Source organism: Gopherus flavomarginatus, chromosome 4, assembly GCF_025201925.1.
Source record: "Gopherus flavomarginatus isolate rGopFla2 chromosome 4, rGopFla2.mat.asm, whole genome shotgun sequence".
Taxonomy (NCBI): domain Eukaryota; kingdom Metazoa; phylum Chordata; order Testudines; family Testudinidae; genus Gopherus; species Gopherus flavomarginatus.
In genome coordinates, this window is record NC_066620.1 from 181,319,149 (window position 1) to 181,340,515 (window position 21,367).

The 21,367-nt window shown below is 37.7% G+C and overlaps 1 protein-coding gene across 23 annotated transcripts in view; it reads right to left on the reverse strand.

Annotated features, from left to right (window-relative positions):
• MYT1L (myelin transcription factor 1 like) overlaps positions 1-21,367 on the reverse strand; it is a 525,010-nt gene that overhangs the window by 210,847 nt on the left and 292,796 nt on the right. For 15 of the 23 annotated variants that reach the window (XR_007774015.1, XM_050950633.1, XM_050950632.1 and 12 more), the window contains 5 exons: positions 15,670-16,647; positions 10,956-11,090; positions 7,932-8,022; positions 5,417-5,524; positions 1,834-2,045 (listed from right to left, as the gene is read on the reverse strand). Coding sequence is in view for 22 of the 23 variants with exons in the window: in XM_050950633.1 (XP_050806590.1) it covers positions 1,834-2,045; positions 5,417-5,524; positions 7,932-8,022; positions 10,956-11,090; positions 15,670-16,647 (1,524 nt within the window). In the remaining variant the exon portion in view is untranslated. The remainder of the gene's footprint in view (positions 1-1,833; positions 2,046-5,416; positions 5,525-7,931; positions 8,023-10,955; positions 11,091-15,669; positions 16,648-21,367) is intronic. The other 8 variants (XM_050950647.1, XM_050950643.1, XM_050950640.1 and 5 more) reach the window with 5 other exon arrangements.

The following is a 21,367-nucleotide window of genomic DNA, read 5'->3' on the forward strand; positions in this document are numbered from 1 at the left end:
ATGCTATTCCACTTTGGGGTGGGGGAGAATAAATTTACCGAGCCACACGTTCCTAAAATGTTATTATTACTCCATACTCATTCTCTGGCGGAGATGTGGACATCCAAAACAAGCTCGCCTCAATAATATTTCAAGGACAAAGGGGTTTCATCCTCAGGTATAGGTATCTCTCGTTCACATCAATGGGAGATGAGTGTATATGCCAATGGTTCTCAACCTGCAGCCCATGGGCTGCTTGAGGCCCAATCAGCCCACAACTGTGGCCCATGTGACATCCTCAGGACAATATAAGTAATATATATAGTGTGGATGCTGCCCACATAACACAGAGAGAGCTGCATATGTGGCCCACAATGGTCGATAGGTTGAGAACCACTGGTATATGTAGATAGTAGAGTAATTCCCTATCATCCTTCATCATTTAGGGCCTAATTCAGCAAAAGCATTAAGTATGTGCTTAGCTTTAAGCATGGTCTTAGGTCCTATTCACTTCAATAAGAGCTAGGCATGTGCTTGAATGCTTTGCTAAATGGGGCCTCAAACAGGACGAATTCTTGCTGCTTTCTCCAACATCTGAGAACATGATCACTAAACTTACACATATTCATAGACTTTCTAGCGAGTAAACAGAGCATGTACATAATAGGCAAAATTATTGGTGCAAACCTGTTGACATCAGAATTTAGCCATCTACCTCTGTTAAGTTGTTACTTTGAGGATGGGTACTGGAGAGTTTAAGGCACATTTACTCAGACATGTCTACCTTTTCCCACCCTCTCTACTAGTGAGAGACAACCTGCTTACTGATCTCATAGGAAAACTTACCTATCAAAACACATAAGAAAGATGGGGATAGCAACTGTTACAATTTCCTCCTTTTCCACTCATCTACTTTTCTAAGTTAGAGTCTGTTTGAGGCAAGAGCAGAGACTGTTCCATTAACCCAAACTTATTCCTAATTTACTAAACAAAATCTGGGATTTCATAGGCTAGTCAGTGAGGAATCCCAAGCACTTTAACTTGTAAGATGAATTTATCTAGAAAATAAATTGTTCCACGTTGCGTAAGAAAAAGAGGAAGCGAATGTTGTGATGTTATTGTTAGGTCTGGAATATCCCAAAATGGGACAACTCCAGCCCTTCATTCTTTGGCCGTAGCGGGTTTTGTTCCTTGGTCCAACTCCTCTCCTCTGCCAGCCAGCCACCATCACCACATTTGCTCCTGCTCAGGAGAAATAGCCTCAAATACAGGGGTTAATGCCACTTTCAGCCAAATCCCAATCATCTTACTCACACGAGTTCCCACACTCAATTCAACAGGAATACTCATGTGGATGAGGCGAGCAGGGGCCCTTAATTAATTGACGATCAGTGGGGGCTGAAGTGCAATGAGATCTGTGTTTTCTCCCTTCTCACCCCCAGAGAGCAAGCACATTACGTTTATGAGTTTCCTAAACTACTGTACAAGAGCAAGATTCCTAATGCAACCCATGCGGCTAAGTCTCCCAGATGGCAGCATAATACACTGCTACTGTGCCACAAGGCTGGCTCTACTCTTTAGGTTTTTTTGCAGGCTCGATACATCCCAAGAACTGAATAGCTAAGGATGTACTCTTATCAGTGCAACAATCCTGCAGCAAGCACCATATAAAATAATGCTTTTTAGAAAAAATCTTTAAAAATAACTTAAACATAATAATGTCATGCTGTGAATAGCATTCCTCTTAATACTGTATGAACATGAAGGTATGTCTTATTTTTATGAAGTTTACATATACAACAACATTATTAACTGTAAACTTGTCTCTCATGTATAAGAGTGTGCACCTCCTACCATCATATCCTTTGGGGGATATATCCCTGGATTGCACCTTGGGAGCTATGGCTCTCTTGCCATAGGCATGGTTGTCATAACTGTTATATTCAAACGAAGTCTTAGAGTATTTCTCTAGTTCCTTGGCCAAGTTGGAGCGGGGTGTGGTGGTGGGGACATTGTTTCTGTAGCCATACTGAGGGATCTCCAATTGCTTAACAAAGCACATGGGCCTAGAAATTAAAGATATGTACAGTTTGTTAGATGCAGTTCAGTTTATTGTGTCTGTGCATAATTTATAGTTCAGATTAGAAAATCTGAATTATTTATTGCACTCAAGAGACAGCAATATATTATTGTATTTGGTTGGTTTGGTTGTTTCCAGCAGACAAACAATATATATTTTCTTGAGCAAAGCCTAGGATAAATCAATTATAATAGTGCTAAATGTATTCTGTGACTAAAAACAATATAATTGGTGAAAAGTTCTATTTTAAAAAATACTTAAGGGTTTTTCCTTCCCTGTTTAATTACATTATATAATAATGTACTCTCTTTGGGAAGGTGGACTAGAGCGGGACAAAGACCGGTAGAAAACAGCACTAGGATCGCCACTCAGCTCATGGAGCTTCCTTTGAATTCTGTCAACAGTATTTAGTCTGCAGAAAAGAAGAGTGAGGGGGGATTTGATAGCAGCCTTCAACTACCTGAAAGGGGGTTCCAAAGAGGAGGGAGTTCGGCTGTTCTCAGTGGTGGCAGATGACAGAACAAGAAGCAATCGTCTCAAGTTGCAGTAGGGGACGTTTAGGTTGGATATTAGGAAAAACTTTTTCACTAGGAGGGTGGTGAAGCACTGGAATGGGTTACCTAGGGAGGTGGTGGAGTCTCCATCCTTAGAGGTTTTTAAGGCCCAGCTTGTCAAAGCCCTGGCTCGGATGATTTAGTTGGGGATGGTCTTGCTTTGAGCAGGGAGTTGGACTAGATGACCTCCTGAGGTCTCTTCCAACCCTAATCTTCTGAGAGTCTATGATTCTATTTGCATGTGGTTTGCTCTGTCAAAAGAAGCTGGGGTCTGCCTCTTCAATATACAGTTCAGTGGGAGATCCGCAAGAGGCACCCACACAATCCCTCTTGCCTCTGAACTGTCATCCAGTCTCTCTGCCTCCTGCATGCAAGGCTTTGGCAGGAACTGTGACTCCTGGGGCTGCTCCACACACCACACTCAATAGGCGACTCCCACAGCACCATAAGGGATGCAGTGCAAGCTAATACAGACTTAAGCTGTACCATCTAAAATTCTCATGTGAGAAAGTGTTGAATGACTGGGCCCTTGAGAGCAAATCCTATGAGCTGCTCAGCGTCCTAAAAGGCACTGATTTTAACAGAGGTTTAGGGTGATTAACTGCAGACTTCGGGTGCTTAGTACCTCAGAGGATCAAGCCCTTTTTCTTTCCCCCACAATTATAACATGAGAAAATGGAAGGGGCATTCAGGGGAACACTAATTTAGTCACAAGCAGAAGAGCCATCATGCCTTGCTGGCTGATGAAGTGGAACACAATACAGAAATACTAATATATTTTTAGTAGTTTGTGTTTCTAGATGAATTCATTTTCATAGAATTTAAACAAGAAATTGAGGTGTAAATTACCCAGAAACTATATAATTCATACCATACCCTTTGATTTTCTTTTTTATGTTGGGTTCCTTTGGAAAATTTCTCTTTGCTTTTCACAAAATACAATGGGTCAGATCCTCAGTCAGTGTAGCCCAATATAGTTTGGGCTCATTTAAGAAAATAATACAATTCACATAGCGCACATTCAAAACAAACCCCAAATTTTTGGCAGAGCAAAAATCCTATGAATTTGACTTTTTTATTAGTGAAGACATTTTGAATGCAGGTGGGATGCAGACAAGTGTAAGATCAGTTCACAGGATTTATACTTGGAACACATAAAGTCCCCAATCAATCATTGTGCATGGAATTTATAAGACAACCCTTAGGATGTTCATCTTAAATAGATCCAAGAGTTAAAGGTAAAAGGGACGTAGTGTCTGAGATGACAGTCGTACTCAGACTGTCTAACAAGATCTGAAACACATGACAGACCCAGAGGCAAAAGCAAAACTGCCAAAACAACTAACCAAGGAGCTGCCAGAGAACCAGATGCTGCTTTTGAAAAGTAGTCTCCTCTGCATGGCATCTGACTCCTGTGACTTCTCTCTAAAGAACAGTGAAAGCCACTGCATTTTTGGTCTGTGTAATCCTGCTAATGAAGATTTGATGATTTTGTTCAATGGATATTTATTTTTTATTATTATTATTATTATTATTATTATTATTATTAAAAGCACCATCTGTGAATAAAGTATCAGGGACAGTGTCTGAAAAAAGTGAAACCAGAACTGGGTCCGGTCCAGATAAAGCCACTGAAAACACTTGGGAAAAGGAAAACAAAAATCCAAATTCACTACATAACAGTTAGCTTTCCTGATGTAGGACATTGTTCTGTTTTCTCAACCACAAGAACACAAGGGTTTGGAAAATGCCATCAAGATTTGATGAAGTACTGACAGAATATTCAAAGAAAGATGTTGATATCAGTAAGAAACATTCATTATAAGTCACCCTATCAAATTTAGGTCAAAATGATAATCTGACAGAGAGAAATTTATGGGAGACGTAGGAAATTCTGTGTGCTGGAAGTTGTGGAAAGTCCTTCAAATTCTCCCACGGGAAGAAGGGAAGGATGTGGCCATCCTAATCCACAGATATCATAATATCCATGGTGAAATTCTGCAGCTTTTGGGGCATCAATATAGGGCTGGTATATTGATGCAGAAGTCCAATGCCTTTGCACTGCTCCCTAAACTCTCAGATCCCCCAGAAGCCACAGTTTTCTCCGCCCACATCTGGCCCAGCACTAGGTGCATTTAATAGTGCCGAACTGGATTCTGCATAGGATAAATGCTGAGTCCCAAATGCATGGAGAGAAGGGGGGGTTAATGCCAGATTAGTTCAATCTCCTCCCTCCATCAAATTTGAAACCAATGGAATGGTATTTCCATTCCTTTAATCTCTTCTGTGGGGGAGGGAGCAAAACAGAGACAATGAACTAACCCTTAAGTGTTTTTGGAACCTAAACTAAATCAGGTATTTTTTCCATAAAAAGGTATGCTGCCAATTTAGTACTACAAGTAGGGCTTCTGGTTTTCATTTAAACTGATATTTACTAGTAAAAGCCTGCTGAAGAAAACAAGACTTACCGGTAAATATTAGTTTATTCCCAAAAGATACCAACTTTTTTTCACACTGTTCTTAGACTTTGCACTCCAGCAGTCAGCTTTACACCAAACAATGCCTAAGACAAAAATGAGCTTTTCAGGCTTTACATGTATTTGCCAAAATAATTACCAGCCCACCCCCATGCAAATTTGTTGGGAAATAATGCTGAGAAAATTGGATCCAGAAGCCCTAATTCTAAACTCTTCTTTAAGGGAGATATATATGTATATACAATGTATATAAATATAAATGCTCAGATTAACTTAACGTGTGATGAATTTTTCATTGTATTAAGTATTATAGTGATTTCTAATACCTTAAAACCCGATCTGATGCCTGGTTTGATTTTGACACATCACAGCTCTGATGCTTCTCTTGAGCTTTAGCCAGTTTCTCTGCTGCAGCAATAGGACATCCAGAGAGGCTGCAATTACAGAAAGGAAATTTAATTGTCTTGTCCTGAGCAATTTCACATTATAGCACTGATCCAATTACTCCTTCTCCTCCTTAGTCAGCACGAGGAAGAATCTGGAGGAAAAAAATTTCCAGAACCTTTTCTGTCATACATTTCCTCTAGAATAGACTTCCTGTCCTTGAGCAACATTCTGCTTTCAAAGTTGCATGGATGATATCATATCCAATATTCTTCTCCTCCTACTGTATATAGGCAGAACTCTCATGAATGTCACTTAATAGGCATTCAGTTAGGAAGAGGAGAATATAAGCCAAAATTTACTGTGCGGCTTTGTTAGCAGAACTTGGCCCTTTTGTTCATACACATTTTGTCACTGAAATGGTTGATGAAGATTATTCAATGTCAACACAATACAGATGAAATTTTGTGCTGCTTCACACCTCATTCAGCCTCATTAACTTCAATTAGGTTGTGAGGGGTATAAATCAGTGGAAAATTTGACTGAGTGTCTCTAAAACCTATATCAAAAATATTTTTTCTTGCTGTTTATTCATGAAGTTAAACCACTAAAGGTCATTCTAGTCTCAGATAATATAACATGAAAAGAACCAAGACATCTGGACTTGAACTCTAATTTGCAAATGCTGAACTATTTTTGAAGTGATAGTAATAAGTCTGCTTCTGCTGGAAAAGATTTAGAACAGAGGAAAATAAATATCCTGGTACCAGCAGATGGTGCTCTTAGTGAATCTGTAAAATCCTGTGACCTGAAAATGGAGGGATCTTTTTCTTATTGTCTGTTGCATGCTTATGTGACTGCAGCTCCTTGTGTTCTCCACAGGAAAAGAAATTAAAGTGAAAGGCAAATCAGTGCACTCTGTGGCACAGGGGGTTTAAACTAGAGACAGAGGTGCCTCTCAAAAGGGCTCAGCTTGAAATCTTACTCAGGCTCAGATGCGTCCCTCTCAACAGAAGAAAAAAAGGAAGGAAGGAAAAAAAAAGAAAGAAAGCAGAGCAAAATGCCCCAAAAGCTGCAGAAAGAGGTGAGCAGAATGCTCCCTCCACTCCTCCCTGGGTGCCAATAGAAACCCCTCTTGTCTCAATTCCACAGGGGAAAGGTTGGGGGGCTCTACACAGTTTCAGATTAGTGCCCGCGGCAGCTGCTCTCCAATGACATGCTCCTCTTCAGACACCGGGATATCCTAGCAGATATCCAAACAGAAGTTAGTGCTGTTGCAGCATTAGCTGCCATGGAGTCCCTTCCGAAGCTTTTGCTGCTTGTGCTGCATGACATTAGTGGGAGGCATCCAATGGCTGCATAGTTCCAGAGAAGAAGGAGGTGCCACAGAGCATTCCAAAGAGATTGGTCCTCTGCAAGGGAATCCATGGAGCTGAGATAGAACTCTTGGTGAAGCCAGAGCTCTGTAAGTGCGGAGGACTACACCACCAGTGCCACTTGTGGTCTCCTAAGCCATCTTGCTGCAGTGAATGTTAAAAGGAGCTCAGTAATGGGAACTTTGGGTAGTTTTCCATGCTCTCTGCCTACGTTCCCTGGGTTTTGCCATTGGAAGCTACAACGTAAACTTCAATTTCCTCATGGAAAAGTCATATAATATAATAGAAATGATAACTTTTCTATAGATTTTAAAAAATAATCCCTAATATGTAACAGAAAATAAGGTCCATTCTATAGGATTCTATGGGATGATTAAAAAACTCTATAGAAAAGTATCGTTTTCTATGGAATTCTACAGGTTTCTAGAATAATTTCAATGAATTCTATTGTTTTCCTCGTCTTGAAAATCAAAAGTATTTTTCCATATTGTTTCTTATTCAGGCAAAATTCTAATTAATTTTTGCCTAAATATGGACTTCAGGTTGAGCCAATGGATGATAGAAAACTTTAAATTATGTAATATATATGTACTTGAAATGCTCTTTCTTATTTATTCATACAGAATTGTTCTTATGATTAGAGTGGATTTTTTCATGCAGTATGGAGTCATCACTCATACAGATGAACATTATATGAACCATAACTCTGTCCTGGTCTTGATGGTGTTTACAGTCTTTTTCCTTCTTCTATTTCTTTCTTTTAAGGGTCATATGCTTCTTTTAATACAACTCTAGTGAAGTTAAAAAAATAAATAAAAACAAGCAAGCGATGCTTAAAAAGTATCTTACATGAATCAAATTAATTCTGCACAGAAGTATCTTCACATTGTAAAATAAGTTTAAGGATTTTATGATGCAAAATGAATAAATAAAGCACACTAAGCACCATCTGCCATCTTTAAAACAAAAGAACAAAATCACATACACATATACACACACACTCTCAGAACAGACTGCCAGAAGTGCTGCAGCTCTGAAGCAGTGTTCTCTCTAGACTATAGTCCAGTGATGGCTTCCTTACCTTCTGTGAGAATTCCTGTTGCTATTTACGTGGCCCCGACCTGTGCAGCCTGGTGTAGGACACTTAAGAACATTTTCATGCATGGCAAGAACTTGACAAGGAGAGTAAGAGAAAACAGCAGCGTATGAAAGCAAGAAAAAAAAATCAAGTCCCAGTATATATGAAATCATTTTAAAACCAGCCAGGATTCATTAACGACCAGCATTCCTCAAAATACATGTAACCAATAAAGTCTGATGAGGGAAGGAGGTGTCGTGACCTTATGCTCATTAACACAAGTAACACTGTACGGTGAGAGTTATGGAAATTACAGAATCTAATAATGAATGTGTCTCTGGTGTGATGGTGAAGCAGGAAACTCTCAACATCCTCTCCATACACAAATGCTGACCACTGATCAGCTCAATAGTAACAGGTGGATTGGGAACAGCCCAGTAATAAAGTGTGGATTGTGATTGCGTAATACATTTTTATGCACATATAATAAAGCATAAGAACCAAAGTCTGCTCTGAGTGATATCAATAAAAAAAGTGGTACTCCAGATTTACACCAGTAAAACTGAGAGCAGAATTTGATCCTAATTATGCAAGTCAATTCAATTTTACTGGGATCCAGTTCTGCCCACAGTCAAATGGCTGTAGTCAATGGAAGTTACTACACATGTAAGCATTAGGGCAGAATCAGTCCCTTTCTCTTTATTTTAATTCTCTATAGATCTTAAATTATAAGGATGCAAATTGAAAAAAAATATGGAAAAGAAACTCCTAAGCAGTGAGCACGTTGTAAAATTGAGGGCTGGTGGAGTGATAAACCATGAGAGTAAGGAATAGGTAGCATTGGCTTAAGCAAGATGGGGGCAAAATTTACCCCCAAATTCTTTCAAGGCAATTGTCTTCTGAATTTCAACACTCTTGGTATAATGGGCCAAATTATCAAGAGGTTTTGTAAAATGGAGGTACATTAAACAGGGACTAGACTGGGACCTTTCCTTTTGTATGACAAGAGACATATCTGAATCCATGTCTCTAAAGCTGGATGGCTAGTGCATTAATGTACAGAACTAGGTCATTCAGCCCCTTCAAATAGCTCCCATTTTATTCACATGGGATGTACTCATGTAGTCATTGTTTAGTTCTCACACAGACAATCTCTGCTGAAATCAGCAAGTGCTTTGGCTGAGTAAGAATTGAATAATAACCAACAGACATTCAAGGATTTAACCCATAGAGACTGATTCAAAGATCATCATCACCACCATTACCATCACTACCGGCAGTGTATTAAAATGTGTGCAGATGCAAAAGCTTTACTCTGAAATTCCTGCTATTCAAAGCTGTTCTTGAAACATGCTTCACAAGGCCAGCATAACAGGAAAATTAGTTCAATAAATAAATAAAAAGATGAGCTCACCTTTTTCATTTTAGTAACTACGGAACATGCAAACAGTTTAAAGCTATATTCTTCTTTGATTTACAACATCTTCTAAAGAGCTTTATTTTCACCATTAACAACAAACGAGAGAGAACTTTGAGCACCTGAGAAAATATTTGTGCTTCAGAAAATTACAGGTCAAATTACAAAAATGGAAAAATTAATTCGTTTAGTCTGCTGTATTCACAGATCAACCAAGATGCCGTGAGCTTCCCTAAAGTATATCCTCATTATCTTAATTCTAGAAAGAACAACCCTGCTATGAAAGAGAAGACTTTGTGTTAGACTCTCTCTTTCTCTCACTCTCTGTGCTACTGCACTTCTGGCTTCCCTTTCGGAGACTACATCTTCCTTGGAGATTTGGGGCCTAATTCAGACCTGCCTTATTCCAGTTTTATGTCAGTAATGCACTGTCATCAACAGAGTTCTGCCACTGTAAAACTGGAATTTTGCAGTTGTGAATCAGGCTCATGGTCTGCTAAGGTGTAAGTCTTAGGGGGCTGATTCTCCTTTCACCTGCACTGGTTTTACACCAGTGAAATTCCATTCGGTCTGATTCTTCTCTGCATGGAGGCTTCTGGATACCTGTGCAAAATGGGTGTAGGGTGACTAGATGTCCTGATTTTATAGGCACAGTCCGGATTTTTGGGTCTTTTTCTTATATAAGCTCCTATTACCCCCACCAACTGTCCTGATTTTTCACACTTGCTGTCTGGTCACCCTAAATGGGTGTCAAATGTTGCCATTCTGATTTGGATGGGTTTTGCACCCATTTTAATGTACACAGATATAAATGACTCCTCAATTTGCAAGACAATGGAGAGACAGACCCACAGAATTCAATGATATAACTCCCGTTTTACACCAGTGAAAGTACGAAAGAGAATCAGACCCTAGCCAGATCCTCAGCTGGTATAAATCAGCACAGCTTAGTTAGCTTGAGTGGAACTATACCAATTTATACCATTTGAGGATCTAGCTTAAACTTTCAAGACCAAATCCTCTTCTCTTCTACACAAGTGTAACTTCCTTTGACTTCAGTCCCCACAGAATTCATTGACTTTAAGGGAAGATGCACCCACGTAAACGATAAGAGAATATGGGTCAAAATCCTGGATACTACTACTAAAGGGCCAAATTCTCTCTCTCTCCTTTTTATAATATACATTTCTTCATTATGTCTCCAAATAAACAAACACAGAAATAAAATGAGTGGTGAGTTTTTCAAACTTGAAAGCACAATTGTTCTTGCACTAAACAACAGGGAAGGTCATGCTGTGACATCAGCACTCAGAAGTAAAAGCAGTGCAGTATTTCTGGAAAATCTTTTTCTGCAGACTAAATGCATATGTTAAAAATAACCTAACATTCTCAGAATCAAAGAATACAGCTTTAAAAGTTGTTCTTTTTAGTTTAAAAGTTATTAGAGATATGAAAATGATGGAATAAAGACAAAAAAACTATAGCACAGAACAGGATGCTTAACTGAGACATACCATGCCATAAAATGGAAATAAAAAAAGGTTTAAAAAGCATGCTAGAAAAATCTTTGGAGTTTTATCCCCAGTTTCTATGAAACAATGTGGACTTACTTTCTGGAGGGACCCTATCTTTGTGTGGGCATCCTGACAAACTGCGGTGATGGGGGTAAAGCCCCGTTACATGGCCAGTTCCATCACACCCAGGGGTAGGACATTTGCTCTCTTTCTTTTCTGTTCTTGAGGGATCTATAATTTACAACAAATGTGTCAAGTGAATTATGCTTTCCAAATTTCTGTAAGAAGGTTCATTTAATGTTGAAAGTTATTCTTTGGAAAATGTTCTTCAAAATATTAGAAGAAAAAACTGCTGCTTCTTAAAACAATTTTGTCACTTTTATCCCCATTATCTTCTTTTCATACTGCAGGCTCCTATGATCACAGCAATACTTATCATAGTGATTGAGTAGTGACCTTCTTGCAGCAAAGCCATACCACTGTCAATCAATGTTCTGCTGGCAAGCATCAGCTTAAGAGTGTAAGGACACTCTGAAACTGTTAGATGGTTCCCGCCTTTCTTTTCGCCTGATGTATTGAAGCCTGCAAATGTACTGTCACAGAAGTTCAGTCTCTTGAGGTTAGCCGACCCAGCTACTTAGCATACTGATTCAACGATTCAGCACAAATATATTCTTATTCAAACTCAGATGATACTGATTTCCCTAAATTCCTTATGAAGTAGTAGAATATAAAAGCATAAAAAGCATTTTTTCCTCCAATAAACCATGATGAGGTAAAAGATCTAATCAGATGTAATAATTCTTTATTTTGAATTTGGGCCATTATAATCATGCATCTATAAAGTTTGTATATTCATAAGCTTAAAAGGTTAATAAACTTCTATAATGCTGTTTGTTTCTTTGTGTACAAGTCAACGAAAGGGCCTAAGGAGACTTCTGTTCAATAAACTATTGTTTTCTGCCAAGAAAGTAATGGAACTACTGGTGAAATTATTCCTGAACTAGAACTTGATCACATATTTCATCAGTTTGTTTCCTGTAATAGAACGTTTGTAAAGTAACATCCCAAGACTTCCAACTCAGCAGTAATACAAGCTACACCACAGCATCTTTAACACTGTTGCCTGATTTTGGAGAATAGAACTGATTTATACACCAGTATTTAAGAAAAAAGGTTCATGCTAGTCTGGCTACAAAGATTCTGTCTTAGTCTAAGTTAACAGCTAAGAGCAAACATCTTCACTCATTCTAGTTCTTCAGTCAATCCTGAATTCAGAACTCAAACCGATCTATCATCTTATATATATTTTATGCTGCTCCTGTTATTTCTTCGCTGCAGGATTTATGCTTTTTTTCTTTGGAAATAAGGTTTTGCTGTTAGGTTTCTATTAAATCTTATGGTAAAATTCAGCCCCCATTGAGCAGGTACAACCCCAGTGACATCAAGGGAACCTTTAGGTACTTCTAGAGATTTGGGTACAATCTCTTTTTAGTAGATAAAGTGTACATACCACCCACAGTTCACATTCAGTTGCAGATTTTTTTTTTTTATATTCTCATGTGGTTGTTCCATATTCTAAATTCCAAACTCTTGTTCAACCATCTTGGCTTATGAGAAACTCTTTATCACGTGGTGAGTGCTCTCCTGGCCTAATTTCCAATATTAACTTATAAGATCACACTTTAAACTTAGCTGTCACAAATGCATTTTTAATTGCTAATGTTTTATTTTAGTTTGCATGTATGTCAGGTGTAACATATAGTACTGTTTTCTGCTGTTCAATGGTAAACATATTTATTTACAAAATTTCATCGTCAAAGCTCTGTCCAGTCATATAAACATCAAAAAACCTCTATGAAGTAGGTAAATACCATTATTCCCAGTTTACTCTTTGGGAAATTATTTTTTAGCATTTAAAAGCAAGGGCACAGAAGGAGTCAGTATCAGAGCTAGGATGAGAACTCAGGAGTTTCTGCCACATATACCTGTGCTGAGACCACTAGACCACCAGTCCCATTTTCATTCTCACACACAATTCTGTACAACTCTTTGTATAAAGCACATTGAAATGTGGGGAAAGTGTTAGATAAGTGAATAATAAAAATAAATAAAATAAGTATAATGTAAATATACCAGTATTCAAGGACTATTAAAATGCAGATGAATAACACAATAGACCATAATGGCTTCTCTAGAGTCCATGGACTAGAACCTCAGCTGATGTAAACTATGTAGCTCTATATTAGTCAATGGAGGAATGCCAATTTAGACCAGCTGAGGAGCTGGTCATGCAAATTCTCCTGAGTTTTCAGATCCTTAGAATAATAGGGTTTATGAGCTCCAAAAGAGCCTTTATGGTCTAGCAAGTCAGAAAAGATGCTGCATACTAATCTTACATTTCCGAAACTTGCATGGAATTTTGTTTGCACAATTTCCCATTGACTTAATAGAAGACATCCAGCTAAAATTCTATGCAACTATGCAGAAAACTTAGGGCTCAGGATTATATTCACCTCTCAATATAAATGCATAAATATTTTGACTAGCTGATCTGCTCTTATTGAATCCCTTCCTCCACTAGAGAATACTACTTTATTGTTTTTAATTTTTTTAAGAGCTTAAACCTGAAATCCTCACTCAATCCTTGCCACAGTAGATGTTTTGCCTGAGCAAAGCTTGCCCAAGCTGGGTCACAAGGTTTTAAAAGTCATCAATCTTGGAGGATAGAGTCTCTGGAAAATTTTAAATGGCAGAAAAAACTGTGGCTTGCCATGCCTTTGTTGTTTCAGTGATCTCTGACAGCAGAGCTCCTGAAGAGAGAAGACAGGAGTTACAATTCTTCCTCGACACCTCCACCCTGAGAATATTTCCCTTTAATTGTATCATTCATCTCTTTGGAGAACTTTTGCAAGCATGTTGGGAGATTATATGTGATATGAGAATAAATGACATAATTATAATTTACTCTAATTCACTGCAATATTCTGTTTTTCTCAATCTTCTCTAGAGTGAGGGAGGAATCATTCTCCTCCCCCTCTCCTCCAGCCTTTCCTCTATGAAAAACAGAGAAGGGTCACAGCTGTAAAGTTTCCTGATCCAAACTACCATAAATTTCAGGGCTTTCCTTTGTATTCAAGGGTTGTGTTTGGGCCCATCTCTAATTCATCAGGCAGTTCCTTAGAAGTAGGTTGGCATCAGGGAAGCTCTAGAAATCACTGAAATAAGAAGCCCATATTTCCACTACTACTATATTAACCCTTTGGCAACTGCAGAGATATATGTTTATGTGTTTTCCCAAGCATTCATGGGTTGGCAGATCTGGAAAACACCGTTTTAAGAATTTTAAGATATCAGCACTGGTTTGCCATGTTCTGCTTGGTTTTTATTACATACATACATTAAAAGAAGGGAACATATACCTATTATGTGTCACATGCAAACAATAGAAAAATCCACATGGTCATGGAATAACTGTTTAACTAAACTTAAAAAATGTCTTCCCCAAACACCCAACATTACTAGTTCTTACAGTGGATTACAATCTTTGTGTCTGAAAGTAAACAAAATTTCTAAGCTACATTGCATATGAGTTTCTGAGACAAATAACTTTCATGTTCCTGTTTGTATAACGTATAAGAGACTGGTCATTGTCCCCCCTTAAAACTTCTTTACAAAATCAAAAATCTCCTGATCTGAGATGTGGTGTGCCATCTTTAATCTCACAGCCAGATTTTATGACCATGTTATCACTCTTAGAAATCAGAGGTTTATAATCGAAAAAACAAAATAACCCACAACCCCTAACCCACAGTCTAAATTGTAGAGATGAAACTAGGTGTTTCTATAAGAAATACAATATATAACCAATCCAGCAACATGCTTAACACCTCCTTAGAAATGCAGAGCCCTCAACTTCCATTAAAGTCAATAGGAATTCAGGGTGTTCAACAATTTCGAGAGGTACTGAATGCTGTATAGGACAGAGCCCTTATGCATATATATGTGGACACATACAAAGGGGTGTGTTAATATTAACACATCATTACTAGGATAATTCTTTAAATTAAAACATATTTTAAAATTAACTTTATATGTATAATTATGGTTAAGGCAGCACCTTAACTGTTTCCACAATGGAATGAAACCAGTGAAGTGGAATGCATATAAGAAAGAAATTGCTATTGATCTCAGCCCAGGCCACACTATGCATTGCATAGCAAATGGTTTCCATTACCTTAGTATCTTAAGATAATTAATGTGCAGTCACTGCCCCTATCTTATGTTATCGGTCATTCTGATACTGTTCAATTTCTATCAGGCAACTCTACGTTTTAGATGGGAGAGGCTTCATCAATAACTGTCATTTGATGATAATTTTATAAATCATGATGCCACCTACCCAATCCAATCTGTAAAATATGCACTTCACAGCTGATTGACTAACTGCTACATAAATCCCCACCATTCAATAGAGTATGCAATGCAATTCTCCTCATATTTTTAGTCATAATACCCTTTAGAATCATCTTTGCCTCTTTCAACATGATCTCTTATTTGTTTTGTTTCCCTGAAAAGTTATGTTTTTCTATTTAGCCAAATGATATCGCACTGAAATATTGTACAGGTTTCTAACACTGTAGAATGAGTTGTTCTATTAGGTAATCACAGCATGATGCTATTTTAGAATCACGCCATAGTAATACAAATTAAATAAACAATGACTTCACATTAGAGTTCTAATAATCACTTATTATCATTTTAGCTCACACTTTTTCATGACACAACATACGGTATATAGAAATATTACCTTTACCATAATATGGCTTTTTGACATGGCCGTCACTGGATTTAGGCTTCCTGTCATCCCCAGAAAGTTGTCGCGGAGGCTGCTCCTCAAATGATCTCATATTATCCCTCCTTCCAGCTTCCATTGCCATTTTTTCCCTCATGGCTTTTGCTCTCTCAGTTTCCAAAGCAATAGCTTTCTCAAGCAGGGTTAAGTTACCTTTTGTCATATCAAAAACTTCTTCAGACCTGTCCGAAGTAATAGAGGTGGTATCATCATCTCTTTCATGACACCCATCCTCCTTTGCACAGCTAGAAAAAGTTCTAGATCTGGGACTCAACTGTTCTTCAAGCCTCATTAAGTTCATCATGTCAGAGTAATTCCGATCTGGGGTTCTTCCTTGGAAGTCATCTTCTTGCCTGACATGTTGACGAGCATTCATATTTTGCTGCTGATTTCTTTCCTGTGGATTCGTCTCACTAAGTTTCCTAGCCAGATCAAAACACTGGTTCCTTAAGCATTCCAAACTGCTGAGACACACCTCTTCATCACTCTCCTCCACCATTTTTTCCATAAGTCCATTGTTCATAGGCTTACCTAGCATTACAAAGTTCATATTCCTGTTATCTTGCTGTGAAATATTGTCTGCATAATTTCTGTCAGTAATATTTTCTGAAAGCACTACACCATGTCCTTGTGCTAATAATTTAAGGGAGTCCACTGTTTCCCTAACAACATCACTGTCTAAATCTAAACTCAGCTCACTTTTCCGACCAATATTTTCATTTTTGTCACTATCATCTTCCAGACTATTAGATGTATTGCTGTTCATTTCTGATTCTGTCCTGGCTCTGTATGCTGCATCCTCTGCAATTTTGCCAAGATTTAACAATGACTTGGCCACCAGTTCATCATAATTATCATACTCATCATTATTGTTATCATCTTTTTCTGTGTCTTGCATTATTCGAGTATTGTGACAATTCATTTGATGGTCTTCTGCATAAAAAAAGAAAGAAACAAAGAAAGAAACAAAGAAAGAAAGAAAAAGGAAAAGAAAAGAAAAAAGTGGCTAGAATTGGAACTGTTGTTGCAATAGCATGGACAGAAAACAAACTGCATGTCAAATACTGCTTATCGTACAGTAGCTCTAGAACACTAAGACCCATGTTCAGGTAAGTATAAACCGCTGGTATTAAGAAAATGAATATCTGTAAAGCCCATAAGGGCATTTTTATATATTTGCTATGCACCATTAATTTCTTTCATTTATCATATAATAAACTATTAATTATGCAGGAAAAAAGACATTTTTAATTGGAATTATTTCTAAAATATTAAGTCATAAATTCTTCTATTCCTCCTTTCACTTCTTTATTTATAGTTTTATTGGTTTTATTTTATAATTATATTATTCAAACAATAATATTTTCTTAGGTTGCTTTAACTTTCCTCACTCCAATCTTTTCAAAGGAGTGAGCGTTTTAGGGTCTTAATTAATTAATGTACACCAAAAGAGAATTGGTTCTTATATAAACACTGTATACACAGTTAGTGCTATATGAAAAACAACTGTCAAGACAAGTACACAAAGAAGTACAAATACATTTCAATAAGTGCACCGGTAGCTAGAATTCAAAATCTATTGCTTAACTATTGCAAACTATGAACAAGCGAAAAACTGTTAGATAATCATTACATAAAAGGAAAGTAGAAATAACAGTATGTACAATATAAGAGTCCCCAATTTATCCCCAATTTAGATTCGCTTACATACATGACATTGGCTTCAATCCAAAGTGTCTTGTCTATACAAAGAGATAACTCCTGTGTTGGCCTGTTATCCTGTACATCACAATATCACAAGATGACACATAGTAATTCTGTTTTACTGAGTTCTGCTTCAATAACTAGTGAGTAACAGAGGGGCAACTTTGTGAATAGAATGAGTCACTTTGAGACACGAGGAATACCCCTGAATATATCTCATCGTAATTCAAATGTTAGTGTGCTTCACCATCATACAAGTTCTTAAATAAACATAGGTCAATTGTTATTGACTAAAAACACAAAATAAAATATATTTTGACACTCAGCTACTCAATATTTTGAATATTTGCTGCAAGCACTTATATGTAACAGTAAGTCACATTTTTTTTTAAAAAGGACTTCCCCAATTTAGTAATTAGAATGACACACTGGGCCAGTTCAATCAATGGAGTTATGCTGATTTGAACCAGCTCAAGAGCTGGCTCATCAGCATAAGCTAACATCATAGGGACTCGGATGTATTTTGGTACAATTGTAGATATAACAATTTCTAAGCTCTGACCTTTGCGCTTTGGGTTAAACAAAATGTAGTGGGAAATTTCAGGTAGCAGGAGAATTTAATATACTAATATTTTCTGACGGGTATGCTTTTGGCATAAAAGAATATTTTCTGCAGGTTCGTGGACAAAAGAATAAATCAGAATTTTAAATACAAAGCTCAACAGTGAGAAATATAATACTTCAGCCACATGCTAGTGTTCATTCTACACAGTGCTTGGGTATCCTGGGATGAGAGGAGGTTGTAGTTAAGCAGCAGAACTGATATACACAGCAGATTAGGTTGTGTCTACGAAAGGAAGAGCAGGGATCTGAGGGTAGTATATTGTGCCAACTACATTAGCTAATTAAGTATAGTATGGAGGATTATTAACAAGCAAAGATGTGTGTTATATTCAGCTGATAAGAAAACCCAAGTCATTGTCATAAAACCCATTTTTATTGTCAATCTTGGTATTATTTTAGTTTACAAGTCTATTATTTTTGTGATATCCAAAATTCTGATGGCCTCAGTTCACTAAAATTGAGGTGCATCAGAACTTGGTTTTCTCAGTGCAAGACTTGGGGATAGAGTTCAGCTACTTAAAAATTTTCCATTTCATGTATTTGCATAGAAGTAGGTAGTTAAGTTAGACGATTAGTCTATGGAATAAGAAAATCAAATGTGTTTAATACTCTAATGATCATATTCTAAATGAAATTTATAAACAAATCTCACATTACTGAAATATTATGGCCCAGGCCTATCTGTATGAAGAATATTCAGTGGAAACTGCTGCTTTCACATAGTACTTCTTGCAGTTGTGTCTGATAGGCAGCCAGAGGTGAAAGAAATAACAGTGAGAGCAATTAATGAGGCACTAAGCTACACCTCTGAAAAACGTCGATGTGTTCAAGCCTAAGACTTTAACTTCCAAAAGCTGTTGTGAAGCCAGCATATGTTTAACAGCATATTGAAACATAGGCCATGAAGATGTCTATTCTCTCAGTTCATTCATATTAGGACTGTTCATGTGTGCACTGAGTGTTCCACACAGCACCTTTTGAACCTTTGAATTCTGAGTTGATGTTTCGACTTGAATGACGGGCATATGGATGATCACCAATGGATGAATGTGCAGCACTTTGCCTATATTATAGTGCAAAGCGAAAATATGAATCACTTATTTCCCGAGTAAAGACATAAATTTCTTTTGAGTGCTTGTAAAGCTGGGTAAAAGCTGTAACTTTAATACTGTATATTCTGGTAGATTGGTTTTATCCATTTAAGCTCTCCTGCCCATTCAATCTAAAAAAGGAGGAGGAGGGGCAAGTGGAGGAGAAGAAGAATGTGTAATGTTTGAATTTTTGATGAGGGAAATGGGAATAAATTCTTTTAATCCTTCAGTTACTATTTGTCTTCTACTTTATATTTCTTTAAAAACAATTATGTTTCTAGGGAAACATTTAATAATTAACTCCACGCAGTAGCTTTTTTTTTTAAAAATAGGAAAAATACAGACGCATGTACCAGTGTCATCTGGTCTAAGGCAGTTCTCCAGGGCTATCAGCACTCTGGCCAGATCCAGCAGCGCTCTTAGGCAGGTGCTTAGTTTTGAAGCTACGTACTTAAGTGCTTTGCTAGGTCAGGCAAGAATGGTCATTACCCCGAAGGTTCAAGTCCCAAATTAGCATATGTTTTAGTTAACATGATTTTGGAAATATTTTAGTTTAACAATGAGGCAAAATTACTTTATACAAAACAATGTTACTTCCCTTTGATTCAACTGTATAAAATCTTACCATGCTATTATTATTTTTACGCTACCAAAGTTTAACTTTTAACTGGTTCCACACATTTTGCTTGTTTAATGATAATATTAATTTTATTATGACTACACACATTATAGGTGAGATCTTGACTGGCTGTTATATGGCTGTGTGGGGAGGGAGTATGGCACCTTACCCCCACGGTTTACACAACCTGGCTAAAATTGTAACAGTTACACCTGGGAAAGCAGATAGGCTGCTATCAATATGTTTCTCCAAGGTACAGGTGGCCAAGAGTGAGGTGGGGGTGTGTGTGGAAACAGCTATCATTCTGATCCTTCCTGTGTGCTGCTGGCTGGCTGCACAGACAAGGAATATGCATAAGGGGAATTGCAGATTGTGCTTCCCCCATAGTGGCCCAACCAGGAGGTCTCCTGGTTATCTCCTGGGAGGGTACCTCCCCTCTGATAATGCCTTGCTGTGCCTTTAAGGCATGATTTAGCCTTATGTAAGTGGTGTCTGTCTACAGATGGTTCGGCAGTAGAGCAGACTTAATTGTTGGCTGGAATCTGTGTGTCTGTTTGTCTAAGAGTCCTAAACATTTCTGCACATGTGAGGTAAACTGGGTACCTTGTAGCTTGTAGAGAGTAGCTCTGTGATGAGCCAAAGTATAATTCCTCCATGGTTTCAACCATGGAAGTTGCTCTCTACATATCCTATAGGAAGTAACAAACATTAAGATGTGCTGTTATACTAGGTAGCTGGACACTTTTCAGCAGTGTTTTAAAGCATCTGGTTCCTTCAGCCACCCAAACATATGTGTGTACCTGTATTACTGCCCTTACAAAAATGAAGCATATTGGCTTTTCCATAGCACCTTTCATCCAAGGATCTCAAAGCACTTTACAAAAATTAATTAATAAAGCCTCACAACACCCCTGTGAGGTAGGTATTTTTAGCTCCATTTTACAGATGGGAAAAATAAGACACAGAGAGATTGAATGAGCCATTCCAGATCACACAGTGAGTCACTGGAGAGCAAGGAATAAGACTTAGACCTCTTGACAGTGCTTCCTCCCTTTGCTTCTACCAAATACATTTTTATACATCTGTTTGGTAGAATAAACCTCACCATATTTTTACTGTAAGAACTCATGCAAAGTAGCACCTTCTTTTTAAAAGGAAAATATACAGCATTTAGTTTCAGAGATTCTGCAGAGAGAGGCAATGATACTTCAGTAGTAGCTACATTCCTATCAAAAGCCACAGATTTCATAAACCAAAGGTTTCTCAAATCTGTGGCGTGCCTGTCATTTTATCTGCTTTTTCATGGGCATGAGGGGAAATAACATGGCTACAATTCCCAACCTATGTGATTATACTAGCTTCCTGAACAGATGGAATTTTTCATCATCCAATCAGCATCCTCTGCTTTTTATGACACCTGACTCATCTCACTACTGACTTAGTCATACACCAGTTCCTAACTGTACAGTATGCAATGTAATTGGGTTGCCCCTTTCCTCCTTCTGGTCCAACAAAGTGAAATAAATATAGATGTTCACACATAGGTCTACATACCACACAAGCATGTCTGGAATATTCTAAAGTCAGTCTAAAAAAGTTTAAAGGGACACCGTCA